This window comes from Ursus arctos, unplaced genomic scaffold (assembly GCF_023065955.2).
Source record: "Ursus arctos isolate Adak ecotype North America unplaced genomic scaffold, UrsArc2.0 scaffold_11, whole genome shotgun sequence".
NCBI classification, from domain to species: domain Eukaryota; kingdom Metazoa; phylum Chordata; class Mammalia; order Carnivora; family Ursidae; genus Ursus; species Ursus arctos.
In genome coordinates this window covers 20,599,330-20,618,696 of record NW_026622775.1, presented here as the reverse complement: position 1 = coordinate 20,618,696, position 19,367 = coordinate 20,599,330, and the positions used below count along the sequence as shown (strand labels likewise).

General features: G+C 35.1%; 1 protein-coding gene across 3 annotated transcripts in view; it reads left to right on the top strand.

Moving 5' to 3' along the window:
* Positions 1 to 19,367, top strand: part of MFSD8 (major facilitator superfamily domain containing 8) — a 35,455-nt gene that overhangs the window by 2,958 nt on the left and 13,130 nt on the right. The window contains exons 2-7 of one of the 3 annotated variants that reach the window (XM_026499306.4): positions 3,294 to 3,385; positions 4,835 to 4,878; positions 10,903 to 11,143; positions 12,003 to 12,116; positions 14,157 to 14,301; positions 15,001 to 15,056. In XM_026499306.4, the coding sequence (XP_026355091.1) occupies positions 3,294 to 3,385; positions 4,835 to 4,878; positions 10,903 to 11,143; positions 12,003 to 12,116; positions 14,157 to 14,301; positions 15,001 to 15,056 (692 nt within the window). Of the gene's footprint in view, positions 1 to 3,293; positions 3,386 to 4,834; positions 4,879 to 10,902; positions 11,144 to 12,002; positions 12,117 to 14,156; positions 14,302 to 15,000; positions 15,057 to 19,367 lie in introns of those variants that run through there. The other 2 variants (XM_044384312.3, XM_026499307.4) reach the window with 2 other exon arrangements.

The window sequence follows — 19,367 nt, the reverse complement described above, 5'->3', positions numbered from 1 at the left end:
TGGAAGTGCAGCATTCCTTCTTGTGCCTTTGTGATACAAGAAAGAAACCTTCAGAGTACTCAGTCTTAACCATGTGACATGGTTGGTTGAATCTTCACAATTAACAAAATATAATAAGGGGTGCCTGGGTGGCTCAGTTGTTTTGGCTAAGGTCATGATCTCGGGGTAATCAGCTCAGGTCATGATCTTGGGTGGTGGAATCCAGCCACATGTCGGGCTCCATGCTCAGTGGGGAGTCTGCTTGAGATGCTCTCCTTTTCTCTCTGTCCCTCCCCCCACTCATGTGCTCTCAGTCTCTTTCCCTCTCAAATAAATAAATCTTTAAAAAAAAAAAAAACAGGATCCAGTTAATAGTCATGCATTGATTGTTGTATTTTTTTTTTTACACTCTCTCAACCTATAACAGTCCCCTGATCTTGTCTCTCTGTTCTTCCCAACGTTGAATCCTTTGACACTTTTAGGTCGTTCTCTGTAGAACATCTCACATTAGGGATTTTTGGTCTGTTTCTTTTTTAATAGATCCTGGTCAGTCATTTCTGGCAAGAACATTCCATGGGTTATGTTGAGAATGTCCTAATATATTAACTTTAGGAGGCATCAGATGCCCAGCCATCCCACTATTGGAGATGCGAGCTTGACGACTTGGTTAAGAGGGTGACTGCTGTGTTCCTAAATTATAAAGCCTCATTTTGCATTTTGTGATTAGTAAGTAGACAGTGGGCTGATACTTTGAGACCCTGTGACTATCCTGTCCTCAACAACTTTTCAACTAGTTGTTTTAGGATCCATCAATTATCCTTTCTTTCATCTGCTATTACATGGAGAGTAGTTATTAAGTAGCAATTTTCTAAATCTGTCATCCCTTCAATATTTAATAGCTGTCATTAAAAGAAGAAAGATTTTTGACTGAACTCCAAATCAAGTTGAAGTCAAACAATTTTATTATATTTTTTTCAGAATCAAATTATTTATTTCTCTTGGTTCCCTAACTTAGATAAGTTCTGAGCAAAATAGTTATTTGAAATTTTCAGGCATATTTTAATGATAGTTCTTATTAGTGATGGTCATTTTAATTTCTGATGTCCAGGAAATAATAATGGGTTCATTAAAAATATAGTATCCAATGCTGGAAAGTGATACCAGAATCCAGTGCTTTGGGATCGAATAGTGGATACCTTTTGCTGATATGTAATTATCTGCATTATGTATTCCAGATTCCAGTATATTGATTTCCAAATAGCTGGTTCCCGACTTATAATGGCTTAGCTTACGATTTTACAACTATACAATGGTACAGAAGCGATGTGCTTTCAGTAGAAACCATACTCCAAATTTTGAATTTTGATCTTTTCCTGGCCTAGTGGTATGCGATAGGGTAGCTACTCTCTTGCAATGTTAGACAGCATCAGCAAGCCGCTGTTCCCAGTCAGCCACTTGACCGACAGCATAACCCACCTATACACTTACAACCATTCTGTACCCATACAACCATTGTGTTTCTCACTTTTAGTCACGTATTTTATAAATTACATGAGATATTCAACACTTTGTTATAAAATAGGCTTTGTGTTAGATGATTTTTTCCTAACTGTAGGCTAATGTCAGTGTTCTGAGCATGTTTAAGGTAGGCTGGATTAAGCTATGATATTTGGTAAGTTAGGTATATTAAATGCATTTCTGACTTAATGTATTTCCAATTACAATGAGTTTATTGGGAGGTAACCTCATTGTAAGTCAAGAAAGATCAGTATGGGCATCTGGGGTTCTGGTTTTTAGAGTGGGGAAAGGGCAAGAGGGGCAGAGGGAAAGGGAGAGAGAGAATCTTAAGCAGGCTCCACGCCCACTGCAGAGCCCAGTGAGGAGTCCCATATGGGGCTCAAGCTCACAACCCTGACATCATGACCTGAGGTAAAATCAAGAGTTAGTCGCTTAACCAACTGAGCCACCCAGGCGCCCCTGGAGTTCTGCTATTTTTCAAGTATGCTACATTATGGTGAAAGTCTATTTTTATGGAATGGCCTATATAGTATTAAGAACTTCATATGTAGGGGTGCCTGGGTGGCTCAGTCGTTAAGTGTCTGCCTTCGGCTCAGGGCGTGATCCCAGAGTCCTGGGATCAAGTCCCACATCGGGCTCTCTGCTCCGCTGGGAGCCTGCTTCTTCCTCTCCCACTCCCCCTGCTTGTGTTCCCTCTCTCGCTGGCTATCTCTCTCTCTCTGTCAAATAAATAAATAAAATCTTAAAAAAAAAAAAGAACTTCATATGTATTATATCAGCAAAAAATATTCCTGGCACATAGTAGGTCTAATTAATGTTATCTTTCTTCTTCCTTTGCTCTACCACTCCCAATTACATAACTTTTAGAAAAAAAGTTTCTTTTTTGAAAAGTTTCTCTTTTGAAGACTAATTTGATAGCTCTAAGGTCTATTTCAGAAAATAACTTTGGAACATAAGGCATTTTGTCTGTTGTGCTTGTCTTAATTATTAGAAAACATAAAGCTCATATTAAGGTAAATTTGTTAACTCTTTTTGTATGTGAGTGTGAAAATGTAATGAATCCATATGCACCCTCATGTATCACCTGACTGAAGTAGGATATATGCTTAATATACTTGCCTTTAGTCCAGGTCACAGGCTTATATGAAAGATCAACCCAGTCTAGAGGGGCCTTGGACTCTCTTAGTCCACTAATAGAAGTTGTCTGGTAACCCATGTTGGAGCAAAGACAAGTGTTCCAGAGGTCCCAGGCCTAGGAATGTCACATCATACTTTTCTGGTGTCACTTCTACATTAATTTTGCTGAAAGTACCCAGCCAGAATAGCTTCCTGCAGCAAAGTCAATTTACTGTTATCAAAGAGAACATGTCATAATGATGACAGTAATTATTTTTTTAAATATGTAACAGTTGTATATCCCATCCATAGAAGTTCTAGTTGTTGTAGCTAGTTCGATTTATTTTGATATACTTTATTTAGTCAGTTTAACAAATTCCAGTACTCGATTTGTAGCAGGTCAATGATACCAAAATAATTAGTTGACAGAATGTTATGCCTTTTTAAGCTACCTTATGTCTCCCAAGTTTCTATGTGTAATGATGCATTAATATAATCTATGGAAATTCAAAGAAATAATGCTTATTCATAGATAATCTAGTACAGCAAAAACCAATATTAGTAAATTATACCTCTGTCATATCTTTTTCATTACTTCAGAAGAGAGAAAATAAAATCGTGCCACAGAAATTGTACATAATGAGATAACATTATACTACCTTTTTCTTCTTTAATCCTAGAGAATGGGATATTATAGAAACTGAAGAGCATTATAAAAGCCGATGGATATCTATTAGGATTCTGTATCTTACCATGTTTCTCAGCAGTATAGGTAAGTATTAGAAACTATATATAATTTTTAAAATTCGGATAAAGTATCTTATTTTAATTTCAGTTAATTTTTAAAATTATTTTTTTATTTTGGTAAAAATCACATAATATCAAATTTCCCATCTTAACCATTTCTAAGATCAGAAGTGTTATGATTGTCTACATGATTATGTAACCAATCTCCAGAGCTTTTTCATCTTGCAAAACTAAAACTCTATACCCATTAAACAACTCCTCATTTCCCCCTCCTCCCAGGTCCTGGCAACCACCATTCTTTCTGTTTCTATGAATTTGACTACTCTAGATACTTCATATAAGTGGAATCATACAGTATTTTTCTTTTTGTGACTAGTTTATTTTATTTAGCATAATGTTCTTCAGGTTCATCCGTGTTATAATGTGAGTCAAAATTTCCTATCTTTTTAAGGCTGAATAATAGTCCATTGTATATGTGGTGGGGAGGAAAATCTTTTCCTCTACTTTCTTAGGTTCTGTAGCTGGCCCCTGCAAATTAAAGCAATGGAAGACAGATCAACAGAATGAAATCTTGCCATTTGCTACTACATGCTACATGGGTAGAGCTAGAGAATATAATGCTAAGTGAAATAAGTCAGGTAGAGAAATAACATATGATTTCATTCATATGTGGAATTTAAGAAACAAAACAAAAAGCAACGGGAAAAAAAGAGAGAAAGACAAACCAAGAAACAGACTCTTAACTAACTATAGAGAACAAACTGATGGCCAATCAGAGGGGAGGAGGAAGTAGGGGGATGGGTGAAATAGGGGATGGGGATTAAGGAGTGCACTTGTCATGATGAGCACTGGGTAGTAAATGGAAGTGTTGAATCACTATATTGTATATCTGGAACTAATATAACACTGTATGTTAACTATACTGGAATTAAAATAAAATACTTCTAATTTTTAGTACTTAATTATCTAAAATTATAAATAATAATTTTAATTTTAATAATAAAAATATTTTAACTTTAGATTTTAATTAGTACATTAAACATTTTACCTGTTTATAAGTTTCTTGATTGTGAAATTGTAACCTTGATTTCAAATATTAGTTTACTCTTCTACTCCTCTTTTCACCAAAATCAATATGTCAATTCAAAATACACTAAAATGAAACTAATAACTAAATTATTTTTTAAAATAGGCTTTCTAAAAAGAATGAACTATTGGATGCCTTGGTGGCTCAGTTGTTTGAGCATCTGCCTTCGGCTCAGGTCATGATCCCAGGGTCCTGGGATTGAACCCTGCATCAGGCTCCCTGCTCAGTGGGGAGCCTGCTGCTCCCGCTCCCCCTGTGCACTCTCTCTGTCAAATAAATAAATAAAATCTTGAAATACATAAGGTCCATGTTATAGTTCAAAAATTGTATCTATAAATAATGATGGAATCATTTTAAGTATAAATAACAAATTTTGCCTCTTTACAGGATTTTCTATTGTGATAATGTCAATATGGCCATATCTCCAAAAGGTTTGTACACTTCAGTCTATTATTCCCTGAAGTAGCTGTAGTAATAGTAACTCTTACATAGTTAAGAGTTTTCTTAAGAGTCTCTTTGGTATTTTATTTATTTAATCCTTATCAGAGTAACTTGAGATAATAATTCCTCAAAAGAGGCTTTACAGGTAAGATGATCAAATGCTTTATTGTGCAAACCAGAACACTCTTAAAGTGAAGGAAGTACTATATCAGGAAAATAGGATTATACGTGGACAGTCCCAGGCAAATGTAGATGTATGGTCACCTACTTATTAGTCACTTTCATGTCCCATCAATACCCACTCCTTGATAAAAAAGAAATTAAACTACACATAGTCTGAATTCCCAAAATGTACAAGTGACATTTCTATGGAATAATTTTGTGCTTTCCTATAGAATTAATTTGGCTTGTCAGGTGACATTGTAAAAAGAGTAGATAATATATGTATTTTGATGCTTTGGTTACTAGATGGGAAGGAGGGGGTCAAGAAGATGCAAGTTCAGTGGGTACCCTGATAACAGTTAATCATCAAGTCCTGCCAATTCTATCTTTTTAAAATATGTATATATATTTGACATATAACAATGTAAATATATGTCAATTCTATCTTAAATCTCTAGGAATGAACTTACTGAAAATCAGTATACAAGTTGCAGACATAATTCATCTATAATAATATTTCAGTTAAGGTCCTTGATGGAGTTCCTCTGTACTCTCCAACCTCCTATTCACTCCTTAAACTGCTACGATCAGATTAACTCCTCTGCTACCCTGAAACTGCTCCGTTAAGGTCTTCAATGAATTGCTGACCAAGTAGATACTTTTAAGTCCTTTAGGTGACATTTGAATAGCATTTGACATCATTGTCCTCTCCCTGCTTCTAAAAACTCTCTCTTAGCTTCTGTACATTTCTTTCTCCTGGCTTTGCTCTTTAAATATTTGTTCTTAAATTCTTTTGTGAGTTTTCTTTATCACCTTGCTCCTTATATATTGGTTTTTCCCAGAGGTTGGGCTGTGTGTGTGTGTGTGTGTGTGTGTGTGTGTGTGTGTGTATGTGTGTATGTATGTTGTAGCCTAAATCCTAAGCTTTGGTCCATGTTAGATCTATTGCCAACAATTTGTTAGACATATCTACTTGAGTGAACCTAGCTTCCTAGGATCTTTATACATTTTTTTCTTTTTTTTCTGGCATGCTTTCCCTGCCTTTATCTCTCCTCTGTCCTTCCCTTCCACCTTACTTCCTTATTATCTTCTATTCATTCTTCAAGGCTTTGTTTCAATGTCACCTCCTCCGGAAAGCTTTCTCTGATTGTCCCCCAGCCCAGTTTGAGTTAGAAGGTTTTCCTATGTGTTTCCATACCTCTTTATCATTAACACTTATCACTGAGTGTCATAACAGTGTGTTTACAGAGAATTAACTTCCCTACTAGACTGTTAGGATGGTCAGATGGCTTCAACAAAAATACTAGACATATTTAATGAATACTTAGAGATTAAAAATAATGCCTATGACACAAGAAGCTTATTGACATTTTATATTTCATTTTAGATTTTTTAGTTTTTATGAATTTTTAACTTTTTGAAAATGCTGACTTTTAAAATATCTGATATTGTAAAAGGAATATAAGGACAGAAATACAAATTTCATATTTTACTGATTTGGTGCCACATTTTCATTGCTATTTTGAAATTTACTGAAAATTAATAAAAAAATTATATTACATGAAATTATTACCCATGATGCTAAAAAATCTTTCCTTACTAGCATAGTTACTGGAATTAAAGCAGAATATTTAATAATTCTAGAGCAATATCTTCTTTGCCAAAAATATATTTCCATGTATCAAAAGTCTTTTTATTTCTGTGGTCCTTGTATTCAGTCTGTTTAACCTCAGAATTATCAAAAGAAAGGTATTTATGATAATTAGGTCTACTCAGCACAATATGTTGAATTTTGAAAAGGTGCACTCCTTTCTTCAAATATTTGAAAGCTCTTCAAAGGTAAATTTAGTGAGTACATGAACTTGTAACTAGTTCTTTGGCAATACAAATATAACAATTTCACTAAAAAACTTATCAACTAATTTTCTCAGGTTATTTCTTAACAATGATGAGAACTCACTGTGTACTAGGTACAGCAGTAAACCTTTCACCTTTTGATATTCACAACAACCCTTTGAAATGATTATTATCACTTCTGTTTGGCAGGTGAAGAAACTCACTCTCAGAAAGTTTGGTAGCTTGCCCAAGGTCACACAGCTAGAAAATGGCAGAGCCAAACCTATCTGAAACCAAAATCTGACTTTTTTTTTTTAAGATTTTATTTATTTGACAGAGAGAGACAGCCAGTGAGAGAGGGAACACAAGCAGGGGGAATGGGAGAGGAAGAAGCAGGCTCCCAGCGGAGGAGCCTGATGCGGGGCTCGATCCCAGAAAACGCCGGGATCAAGCCCTGAGCCAAAGGCAGACATTTAACAACTGAGCCACCCAGGCGCCCAAAAAATCTGACTCTTAACCACAGTGCTGTGATACCTACTATCTTAAAACCCCAGAAAACAAAAAACAGTAAATTATTTGTCTGAAAGGAATTTGGCACTGGTGTGAACCTCTGAATTATACTTCTTTCTGGCTCTGACTGATAGATAGACAGCCATCAGCCAAGTGATTCCTTAGGCTTTGTAGCCCAGAAGTGGGATAAATTTCCAGGAAGATTTATATTCTTAAACCTCGATTTTGAATTGGAAGGGTAGGTTATCTTACAGGTCCAGGAATACTCATGCATGAATTATAATAAAATATAATAATAAATTGATATATTAGTTAAACAAAGTACTAAGAAATAGTAGTTTTTATATAATATAGGTAACATTCATTGAGTGCATATATATGCTGATATTGCCCTAAGCACTACACATGGTTGACTCAAATAATTCTTATAACAACTCTGTGAAGTTATCCTCATTTGACTGATAAGAAATTGAAACATGAGATTCCACCCCCCCTCCCCCAGCTACTCAAATAAATACCAGATAAGTAAAGCCTGGTTTGGAAACTCCTTGATGATGAAACCTGGTTTGGAAATTCTGTTTTAGCTCATCTTTCTATCCCTATTGACTAGCACAATTTTTGTAACAGAGAGGGACTAAGTGACTATTAATTGAATTAATAAGCAATAATCTATGCATAAAGAGGCTTGGAACACCCATATTCATGTCTTAATTCCTGTAGCAAAGCATGAAGATTTCTAAAACTTTGACTTTGTCAATATTATTAACATGTTTAGAGAATAATGTTTTGAAATTCAATACCATGTACTTTGGAGTTTGGGGAGGGTTTTGGTTAGAGAAGATATAGATCCAACTTTCACTGAAGTGTACAAAACCAAGTTAATTACAGATGATTACCGTATACTATACATTCATAAAAATCTGAAAGTATGGGTGTGGGTTGCCTGGCTGGCTCAGTTGGTTAAGCAACTGGCTCTTGATCTCAGCTCAGGTCATGATCTCAGGGTTGTGGGATCGAGCCCCGTGTGGGACTCTGTGCTCAGTGTGGAGTCTGCTTGAGATTCTCTCTCTCCTGTGTGTAGCCTTGTCTCCCTCTCTCCCTGCCCCTCCCCCTGCTCTCTCGCTCTCTCTAAATTATAAATAAATTTTAAAAATCTTTTTTAAAAAAACCTTAAGAAAAAAAGTATGGGTGTGTGTGAGAGAGAGAGAGATTCAGAGAGAAAGAGAGAGGCAGACATGGGCTGTTAGGGGGATGTTTCTGATCCAAACTAAGGAAATTCTGGAAGACTTTCCAAAATCAGTTACACTGGAGCTGAGTTTTGAAGGTCTGCAGAAGTTAGTTTCCTGAAGAAAAGGTGGGGACCAGGGAGTTAGAGGTTGGGAAGGCATTGCTGGTAGAAGGGGGCAGTAGAGAAACCAGTGCAAAGGCCTGGAGGCAAAGAACTTGACTCATTTTGGAAACTTCAAACAGTTCTATGTGGCTGGAAGTTAGAATTAGGGGAAGGGTACATGCAGAGAGATGAGTTTAGAGAGGAGAGACAATGGCCAACTTGTGAGCTAGTTTTTCATAATAAGCAGTTTGTATTTTATTCTGAAAACAGTGTGATAGAGATCACCAGAGGTGGCCAGAGGACCAGAAATAAGATGCCGTTATTACTGTAAGAGAGGGACACACACATGAGCACAGATAACAGTTCAATTACTGAAGTGACACCTTCTGTTATAGTGTAGAACCTGTATCTCCCAAACCATTTTATTTCCTGTTGTAAAGAATTCTAGCAGATTCCAGTTTTCCACTCACTGTAAAGAATAGTAACCAATTAAAATAAAAGTTTCCATTGGTCTCTAGCAAATATTATTAATATTGTTAGAGCCATCCCTGAGAGTTGGCTTCTGTCCGTGAGGTGGATACTTGACTATAATCAATTGATATCCTGAGAAGACACTCATCCTTTTACTTTCAAACCACATTTATCATTAAATTGAGTTTTTATTGCTTTTTTGAAAATTAATTAAAAAATTTTTATGACATGAAGTTATTTTATATTTTAATTGATCAAAGGCACTAAAGGTAGGTAGAAAATAAAAACCAGAGTGCCTAAAATAAGAGCTATTTTTAAGGCTAGAACTTTGATATTGTGTATCATTATACATATTCACTCTTATTTCTCATCCCCCACAAGAAAGTGTACCCAAATACTTCCGTTTTAAACTATTTAAAAATATCTTTAGAAATGAAAAGGCCATGGTTTTCCTTAAGTTGTTTTATCACTTAACCTGGGGATGTTTAATCTTATTTCCTAAAATTTAATGGTTCTGATTTTTCCAAATTACTGTTTGGTCTATCATATATTTTTTAAAAATTTGTTAATTTATTCCATAGTCCCTTTTGTGAGCTAAAATTTTCTGTTTTTTTAAAGTATTTCATTTCCTAGCAGGAAGATCGGTAGGAGAAGGAAGGGAAGAATGAAGGGGGGGTAAACAGAAGGGGGAATGAAGCATGAGAAACAATGGACTCTGGGAAACAAACTGAGGGCTTCAGAGGGGAGGGGGGTGGGGGATTGAGATAGGCCTGCGATGGGTATTAAGGAGGGCACATGTTGCATGGTGCACTGGGTGTTATACGCAAATAATGAATCATGGAACACTACATCAAAAACTAAGGATATACTGTATGGTGACTAACATAACATAATAAATTATTATTAAAAAATAATAAAGTATTTCATTTCCTGAATTTAATCATTTGGTTCTCTCCTCAACATTCATCATGATATATAAACCATCTTTCAGTGGTAGAACCCTAAGTTGTCTGTGTTGAATGGAAGAATTAGTAATAGGTTTAATGAGAGAATTGTCTTTCAACTTTTGTGTTTTTATTCTTTTCTTTAAGCATTTGACTATTGTGCCCAGTTTTTTAAAATATACATTTATGGTGCTAATGGCTGTTTAGCTTATGGAGTAGCATAAGTCTAAACAATTGTCTTTACACTAGTTTTTAAAAAGATATTTATTTATTTGAGAGAGAGAGAAGAGAGAGAGACAGAGAGAGGGACAGAGCATGGCGGGGGCAGAGGGAGAGGGAGAAGCAGACTCCCTGCTGAGCAGGGAGGCCTACGCAGGGCTCTATCCAGGCGCCCCCAATTGTATTTATATTATACTATTTAAAGAATGGCATATTATTTTTATGCTATTATTGTTTTATATATATAATGTGATTATTTTTTAACAAGATTTTTATGGACCAGAAATTCCCATAATCGTTCTAAAAGATGAAGCTTCCCAAGCATTTTTCCTAGTGTGTAGTGAATTGGTAGCACATTTAATTGTAATGTCAGAAGTTTGAATCTCTTACTATAAGTAATAGTGTTACAAAATTTATATGTTAGAATTATTGTTTTTATTTCTTTATATAGGAAATGTTACATGGTCTGAAAAATGTATATAAGTTTTAAATTTAATTTTTCTTGGATAACAATTCTTAAAGCATTGTACTTCTTTCTGCAGATTGATCAGACAGCTGATGCAAGTTTTTTGGGCTGGGTTATTGCTTCATTTAGTCTTGGCCAAATGGTAGCTTCACCTATATTTGGTTTGTGGTCTAATTATAGACCAAGAAAAGAACCGCTTATTGTCTCCATCTTCATTTCGGTCGCGGCTAACTGCCTCTATGCATATGTCCACGTTCCAGCTTCTCATAATAAATACTACATGTTGGTTGCTCGTGGATTGGTGGGATTTGGAGCAGGTAATATGTATGTAATGTATGTTTGGCTGTGTCAAATTTACATTCACCCTGACATTAATGGCCCTCTCTCACCTGGTGTCACCCCCCTTATAATATCGTATCTTACATATAGATCTCTCATTGCAGATAGACAAATATCTTTCCTATCATTTTGCCTTTCCTCATGATGTTCCCATTACCTATAGTTTCTTTATTCTGTTCCCATCATTCTTCATCCTTCAAGATTCAGTTCAAGTTCCGTATCTTCCATAAAGCTTTCTTAGGTAACTACCACTTATCAGATTTTTCCTTTCTCTAGCATGTCTGTGGCACTTGCTTTATTCTGTTTTGCACTGTTTTCATCCTTTATCACCAACTAGATAGTAAACTTTTTATAATTAGAGACAATTTATGACTTCCTAAAATATTCTGTGGCCTCTTACAGAGTCTCTTGAACATAATAAGAACTCAAGAAAATTTTTTTTCAATATATTTTTTTCAGTCAAATTCATAGTGGATTTCTTTTTCTGTTTCTTATATTATGGGTTCTAAGCATGCAGAGTTTGTGACATCTTTGTTTTAAAATTAGTTGTAGCAATCAGTAGTATGCCATTCAGTCAGTGCTTTCTCCGTATTCAATGAAGAAAAAAAGTTTAACATTTCTGTAATGCCTTTTTTTCATTCATTGAGATCTTTAACTGTGTTTTCATGTGACTAAAAGCAATATTTTCCATTAATTGATACATTTGCTCAGTGTACATGCTTTGTATGATCATAAAGAGGAAGCAGTGATTTTTGTTCTATATAAAGCCAAATTAAGTTGAATTTTATAAACTGAAGGATATTTTCTTTTACTTTTAATTATTGTGTGTTTTTTTAGGAAATGTGGCAGTTATTAGATCATATATTTCTGGTGCTACTTCCCTTCAGGAAAGAACAAGTTCCATGGCAAACGCTAGTGCATGTCAAGCATTAGGTTTTATTCTAGGTCCAGGTAGGTATTTTTCACTTGTCATTACTTGAACTGGGAAAACTTTTGAGGTTCATATATTAAATGGAATCGAAGTATAAAACTTCACAGCTGAAATCAAACTAATATATTTTGATCCAACAGGAGGCTAGGCTCTTTATATGTGTTAACAAATGTCCTCTAAAGTAAATAATATTAGTCCCCTTTTACAGATTAGGACACCAAGGCATAGAGAATCTAAGTAAATTATTCAAGGTCAGCCAGATAACAAATGGGAAATATGAGGTTCAAACCTAACTTTGACTCCAAAGTATATGTTCTGTGAAATAATCATTTAGCTTGATATCTCCATAATAGTTTGCTTCCCCCCCCCCTGTTTATTAGAAACAAAATTCTTTTGACTGAGGATTTGAGAAAAGTTATAGGAGGTTCTTTACCCTTTTTGCTCTTTGCCCATACCTTTCAGACTTTTCTAAAGTTGAAGAAAATTAAAGAACTTTTAAAAGACTGTTTGAAGACCATTTTTCTTCCAAAGCGTCATTTGAACTTTGAGTGTAAAACATTATTAATGAGATTTAGTACTTCCCCAGAGCAAGTAGTTTTTTGCTGATTAGATAAATTAGTAATTTTTCTGCTTAGAAAAACATTAAAAAGTCATATAATTGGCTCGTGTTTTGAATTTTGCAGTTATGAATATCATCACTTTGAATCCAGCTCAATTTACTTCATCATTAATATCTCACCCTCACCCCCTTTCCATTATTTCCTTTTAGATAGCCAAGAAAAAACTCTACAAAAGAGAATCTAATTTATCTTTCATCAAAATCTAATGTTTCAGTTTAGTATTCTGGAGTAAAATATAATAAGCACAAATGTAAAATAATTGGACTGACTGCTGTATTACAAAGTGTATGAGGACATAGTCTGGGTCTTTTTCATTTACCACTCTGTCCTCAGTATCTAGCACAGTACCTGGTATAGACTTAGGTTCTCAGTAAATAATAGACTTAGGTTCTCAGTAAATATTTTGACCACCTAAGAAATATTTTAAAGATTAAATAATGATAAAACGAAATAAAATGAGGTAAAAGCATGTAATAAATCTCATAGCATTTTAGAGCCAAGAAAACTGAGGTTCACAGACAGTACCAGCTAGTATAAAGGCAGACAGGACATTAGAAAAAAAAAAAAGATCAGCACTAAAATTTATATCACTTTGTTCATTGATTTCCCATTTTCAGCCTAAGAATAAGAGAAATAATCAAAAAGAAAAAAAAAGTATTTTAAAGATTATCTCATTAAAATATTTTGTATTATATATAGATGCGTAAATACAGGCCTGAAAAAGATTAGATGACCTTCCCTGTAATAACCACATTAACAGCACTAGCATTTATTGAATGCTTACTATGTGCTAGACACTGTTCTAAGTGTTTTATATATAGTATCTTACTTCATCCTTACCTTAAGGCTACATGTAAATTATTGGAAGAGCCAGATATAGAATCTACATCAGGAAAGCAAACCAGTACTCTTCCAATCTGATTTTTGCCATAGATCCAAATTTTAAAAACACATGTAATTTAAATACCATATACACAGTGATAATTTGAAATATTGACTTAAAAAGTGACATTCTGTTTCTTAAATAGTGATGTGTTTATAGAAGAAACTGGATAATGTAGATTTCTTGTGGAGATATTTTTAAAAAAAGAAGATACTGACAAGTTACTTTATATACAATACTTTGTGAGTATATGTACATCAGTGTTCTCAAACTTTTTCTCATTATTGTCTCCCTAAGGAGCCTTCTTAGACATTTTTTCCCTAATACCACAGATCAGTTGTATATCTCTTATGTACTGTATGAATATCTATGCTTTATACAGAAAAAGCAATATTTTGCCCCCTTCCCCTGAACTGACTTTCTTGCCTCTATTGAGATGCATGATGTAGATAGATGATTCCATAATGTTGCTTCCGACCTCATGGTAACTGTCTTTCACATTTTTTTTCGCTTGTGCCTCCCACTTAATAATTCATTTGTATACATTTTATTTTAAGTTTTTCAGACTTGTTTTGCTCTCATTGGAGAAAAGGGCGTGACGTGGGATACCATTAAACTGCAGATAAACATGTACACAGCACCAGTTTTACTTGGCGCGTTCCTGGGAGTTTTAAATATTATTCTGATCCTTGTTCTGTTAAGGTAATTAGATAGAAATGATAAAACTGCCTTTGTAGATTGTGAAATTAAATAAGCATTATCATTATTGGAGGGTAATTATTCCTATAAAGGCTTTATTTGGCTTTTGATGTCTGTAGTTGTGTTCATGTTTTTTTGATCAGCTAATGAATATAGTACTCATAACTGAAATAATGGACAATCTGATAAATGAGAATAAAGTCTTTAAAGACTCAAGTTTTGATCTTGATTTACTAAATATAGGTTTCTAAGTAGGGGAATACCATGAAAGCAACATTTTAAGTAGATTAATGATTGGTATCAATCTTAAATACAAAAGTTACTTATAATATATCTCTCGTATCTTTTATTTATTAGAAGAAGTTTTATAAAACCTTAGAAGTTGTATTACTTTATATTTCTTTGGAGTACTTTATCCAAAGGCCCAAAAACATTTACAACAAATGTTTAAAATCACTGGAAAACTTCAAATATTTATTAAGGTAGATCATGTGTGCTTTTGAATGAATTATTTTTCATTTTATAGGATAATATAATAAGAATTGTAACTTTTTGTTGGTTGTATCTCAATTCATTATTCAGAAGTCACTAATAGAAACCATATCAGAATGTGCAAAAATAGAAGGGTACTAATAAATTTAAGTCATTTATCTATTATACTAAGTTTTTCATGGATACAATACTTATGTTTTTCTATTTAAGAGAACATCGTGTGGATGACTCAGGACGACAGTGTAAAAATGTTAATTTTGAAGAAGGTACTATTTAACCTGTTTGACTAAATAACTAGAACATTATCAAAGTCTTTCGGATGATTCTATCTGTTTGATATTTATTTGGATTTTGCTTCTGAGGACAGTACAGTGGGTGACTGGGGAGGATCTTCAAAGTTGAAAGTTGACCTAAATTGATTATTTTAAGATTTTATTTATTTATTTGAGAGAGAGAGAGAGAGCCCAAGCAGGGGGAGCAGCAGAGGGAGAGGGAAAAGCAGGCTCCCCACTGAGCAGGGAGCCCAATGCAGGGCTTGACCCCAGGACCTTGGGAGCATGGCCCAAGCTGAAGGCAGACACTCAACTGGCTGAGCCACCCAGGCGCCCCTAAATTGATTATTTTTTAAAAACGCATGCCCAGGAGTGCCTGGGTGGCTCAGTCGGTTAAGCATCTGCCTTCAGCTTGGGTCATGATCCCAGGGTCCTGGGATCGTGTCCTGAGTAGGGCTCCCTGTTTCGAGGGGAGTCTGCTTCTTGACCTGCCACTCCCCCCACTCGTTCTGTAAATCTCTCTCTCTGTCTCTCTCAATATAAGTAAATAAAATCTTTTAAAATTTTTAAAAAAAATTTTTTTAAATTAAAAAAAATTAATAAAAAAGGCATGCCCAGATCAGTTACTTGGTGTTTGTGATTGGCAAGGTTAAAAGCATTGCTAAAAATCACTTCATCTTGTTTGTAAACAGCCAATATCCTAAAACCCTCCAGTTCTTTGGAATGATTTCAGTAACTTTCCTACCAAATGTGTCTTTCTGTCTTAAGCATTTCTTTACTCCCTTAATCATGGGAATAGGTTTTTCTTGTCTATTTTTATTCTTTTGGTATACTCTACAAACGTACATTTTCATCCCGTAGATCTTTCTCTGATTCAGAAGTAGGTACTCAATCTGGTCAGTAGGTATATTTTACTAAATAAACCACTATTTAAGTACTAATTATGTCCCCCTTGGGGAGTGTCCCCCTCTGTGCAAACGATTGCAACTTGGTTCTTGCCTTTAAGAAGTTTGTAAAGTTGTGAAAAAGACAGTGTTATTTTACCAAGTACTTTTATAGCCATTTTACTTAAATTTTTCACAACAAAACTAGTGGAAGATAAAGTTAAAAGTAGTAGGTGGAGAGCAGAGTGGAGCATTAGTAAGTTTTTGAATGAAGGAGAAATAGGACAATAGATTCCATGTGAGACTAATCCAGATGTGTGAAGGCCTGTAGTAGGGCAGCAGCTAAGAATGGAGAAGAGATAGATGTGAGTTTTTGAAAGGAAAAACAAAATCAAGATTTTTGACAGATTAGATAGGGCATATTAAGGAATAGAGGAAGTTGTTGAAGATGTCTGTCAGGTTTTGAGTCTAGATAAATGAAAGAATGGGAGAAAACAAGAATTTAGGAAGGGACATTGGCTGAACAGCGGAAATGATTTCAGTTTGGATCAAGCTAATTTATACTGCTACACTGGAATAAATCAAAGATGCCGAAGCCATTTGTAATTTCGGCAGTAGAAATCAAAGCTAGAGATACAAATTTCAGAGTAAGTCAGTGAAAAACACTACAGCAACAAAGAAAGTGAGAGAAAAAAGGAAAGGAAAGGGTAGATGAATTAAGTGTGGCAAAATATTGTTGCATATAGGGCCTGAATATATATTTGAAAGTTCTCAAAATAAAAAATGAAAGAAAAGGAAAGGAAAGGAAAGGAAAGAAAGAATGGTGAGGAGGTGCCAGCAGGTGGTGTAAGCCACTTTGCTTAAAACATGAAAAATAGGGTGCTAACTTAAAGGACCTATTAGGTAAAAGGAATGAACAATTTGAAGAGGGTGAGTATGAGGTGCTGAGAAAAGGAAGGTACATCAGAAGCGAAATCTTTTAGAAGTTGGAAGGGAATAACGATATTGATCAGTGCTTCAGTGACTTTACCATGCTTAGAAAGCACCTGGAAACCTAGTTAAAATGCCAGTTCTGAATCAGTAGCCTGGGGAGAGGTCTAATTAGGGTTGTCAGATAAAACACAGGATGCCCAGTTGAATTTGAGTAATTTTTTGGTGTAAATATGCCCCAGCCAGTTAAATTTAGATTTCAGATAAACAACATAATCTTTTATTTATTATTTATTTATTTTTACAAATAATCTTTTAGTATAAATATGCCTCAAATATTTCATGGAACATTCTTATACTTAAATTTCAAATATTGCACAGAAAATACTTAAAGTTATTGTTTATCGTAAATTCAAACTTAACTGGGTATCCTGTGTTTTTATTTACTAAATCTGGCGAACCTAGTGATATTTCTGAGAATCTACATTTATAATAAGCTATCATGGGAGCTGATGCTGCTGGTCTATGAACCATACTGTCCAGTATGATAGCCACCAGCCACATTTGGCTATTTAAATTCAAATTAAATTACATTTAAGAATTCCTCAGGGACACTAGCAACATTTCAAGTGTTTAATTATGGGTATATGTAGCTAGTGGCTAACTGTATTAGACAACACAGGGAAAGAACATTTCCATCATGTCAGAGTTCTGTTGCACAGCACTGCCCTAAAGCACAAATGAGAGTTTAGAAAGGCCAGATTTATTTTCTTTCTTAAGAATTCTAGGGACTTCAAAATGACTTCCAAAACAAAAGTCATTTTTAAATTTCTGTAAGTATTTAAATAAAACGTGTCCGCTTTTCCCCTATTATTAAAAATGCTATCATTGGATAGATTATAATTTCTAATTCTAAAGTCTTTGAATCAGTATATGAATGTATTCTTTTCTTAAAAATTCTTATAATTCGGATCCCCAGTCAGTCCTCACAGTCTAGAATGCAACATTTCCGAGCTTTACCGATGAAGCCAGTAGTGGGTGGAGGCTGCAGGAAACTGACCACATACGAAGCAAACTCCAGTCTGACTTGGGGCAGTGTTGCTTTTTGATTCAGAGGAGCATAGACTGGCTTCTAGATGGTGATTGAAAATCAGGGAGGTCTATCCAAAATAATACAAGGCCCACAAGGACCAGAGTCCGGAATCCTGAGATGTAAAGGCAAGCACTATGATGAAAAAAGTTAGAAAAACTTACCGTGTCTGAGGGAAGTAGCCCCTTGCCCCCTGCTGCTACACATACACTTAAAGATAGTATAAAATGAACAAGCACGCTCCTGAATTACTTGCCTGGTTTACTCTGACAAAGTGGGTCAATTATAAAATAGCATGGCAAATGTATATAAGTAGATATATATGGCTTCACACTTCTCAGTTAAATCAGGAATAGCTAATATTGAGTGTGCAGCTTAACTACACAGTTCAAGATAAGTCAATACACTCACTTTGCCCTCCTAATTTATAAAACCACCATCAAATCTTGGTGGTTATTTGCAAAATAGATTTCTTTCTTTTTTTTTTTTAAGATTTTATTTATTTATTTGACAGAGAGAGACAGCCAGCGAGAGAGGGAACACAAGCAGGGTGAGTGGGAGAGGAAGAAGCAGGCTCCTAGTGGAGAAGCCTTATGTGGGACTCAATCCCAGAACGCTGGGATCACGCCCTGAGCCGAAGGCAGACGCTTAATGACTGCGCCACCCGGGCGCCCCAGATTTCTTTATAAAAATATAAATAGTAACAGAAGGACTTTGAAAATTGTGCTAATAACATAAGGATATTTACTAATACTAATTTCACATAGCATTGGAATTCAAAATATATATCCATTGAAGTGAATCATAGAACTAACTGATTTAATAAACTATTTGAGGTCTTCATTGAAATCCTTGTAAATTTAAGATTTAGGTGAAATAGGAAAAAAACTTGAAGTGGAATTTTTTTTTTTTTTAAGATTTTATTTACTGAGAGCGAGAAAGAGAGAGTGCACCAAGGGGGAGAGGCAGAGGGAAGGGAGAGAGAATCTAAAGCAGACTCCACACTGAAATGCAGAGCCTGATGCAGGGCTCAATCTCATGACCCTGAGATCATGACTTGAGCCGGAAACCAAGAGTCGGACCCTTAATCGACTGAGCCACCCAGGCGACTGCAATGGAAATTTTTTTTTTTTTAAGATTTTATTTATTTATTTATTTATTTATTTATTTATTTGACACAGAGAGAGAGACAGCCAGTGAGAGAGGGAACACAAGCAGGGGGAATGGGAGAGGAAGAAGCAGGCTCCCAGTGGAGGAGCCTGATGTGGGGCTTGATCCCAGGACCCTGGGATCACACCCTGAGCCGAAGGCAGACGCTTAATGACTGAGCCACCCAGGCGCCCCATGCAATGGAAATTTAAAGGAAATATTTTTAGTATGAGATCGTTTTATAGAGTTCCT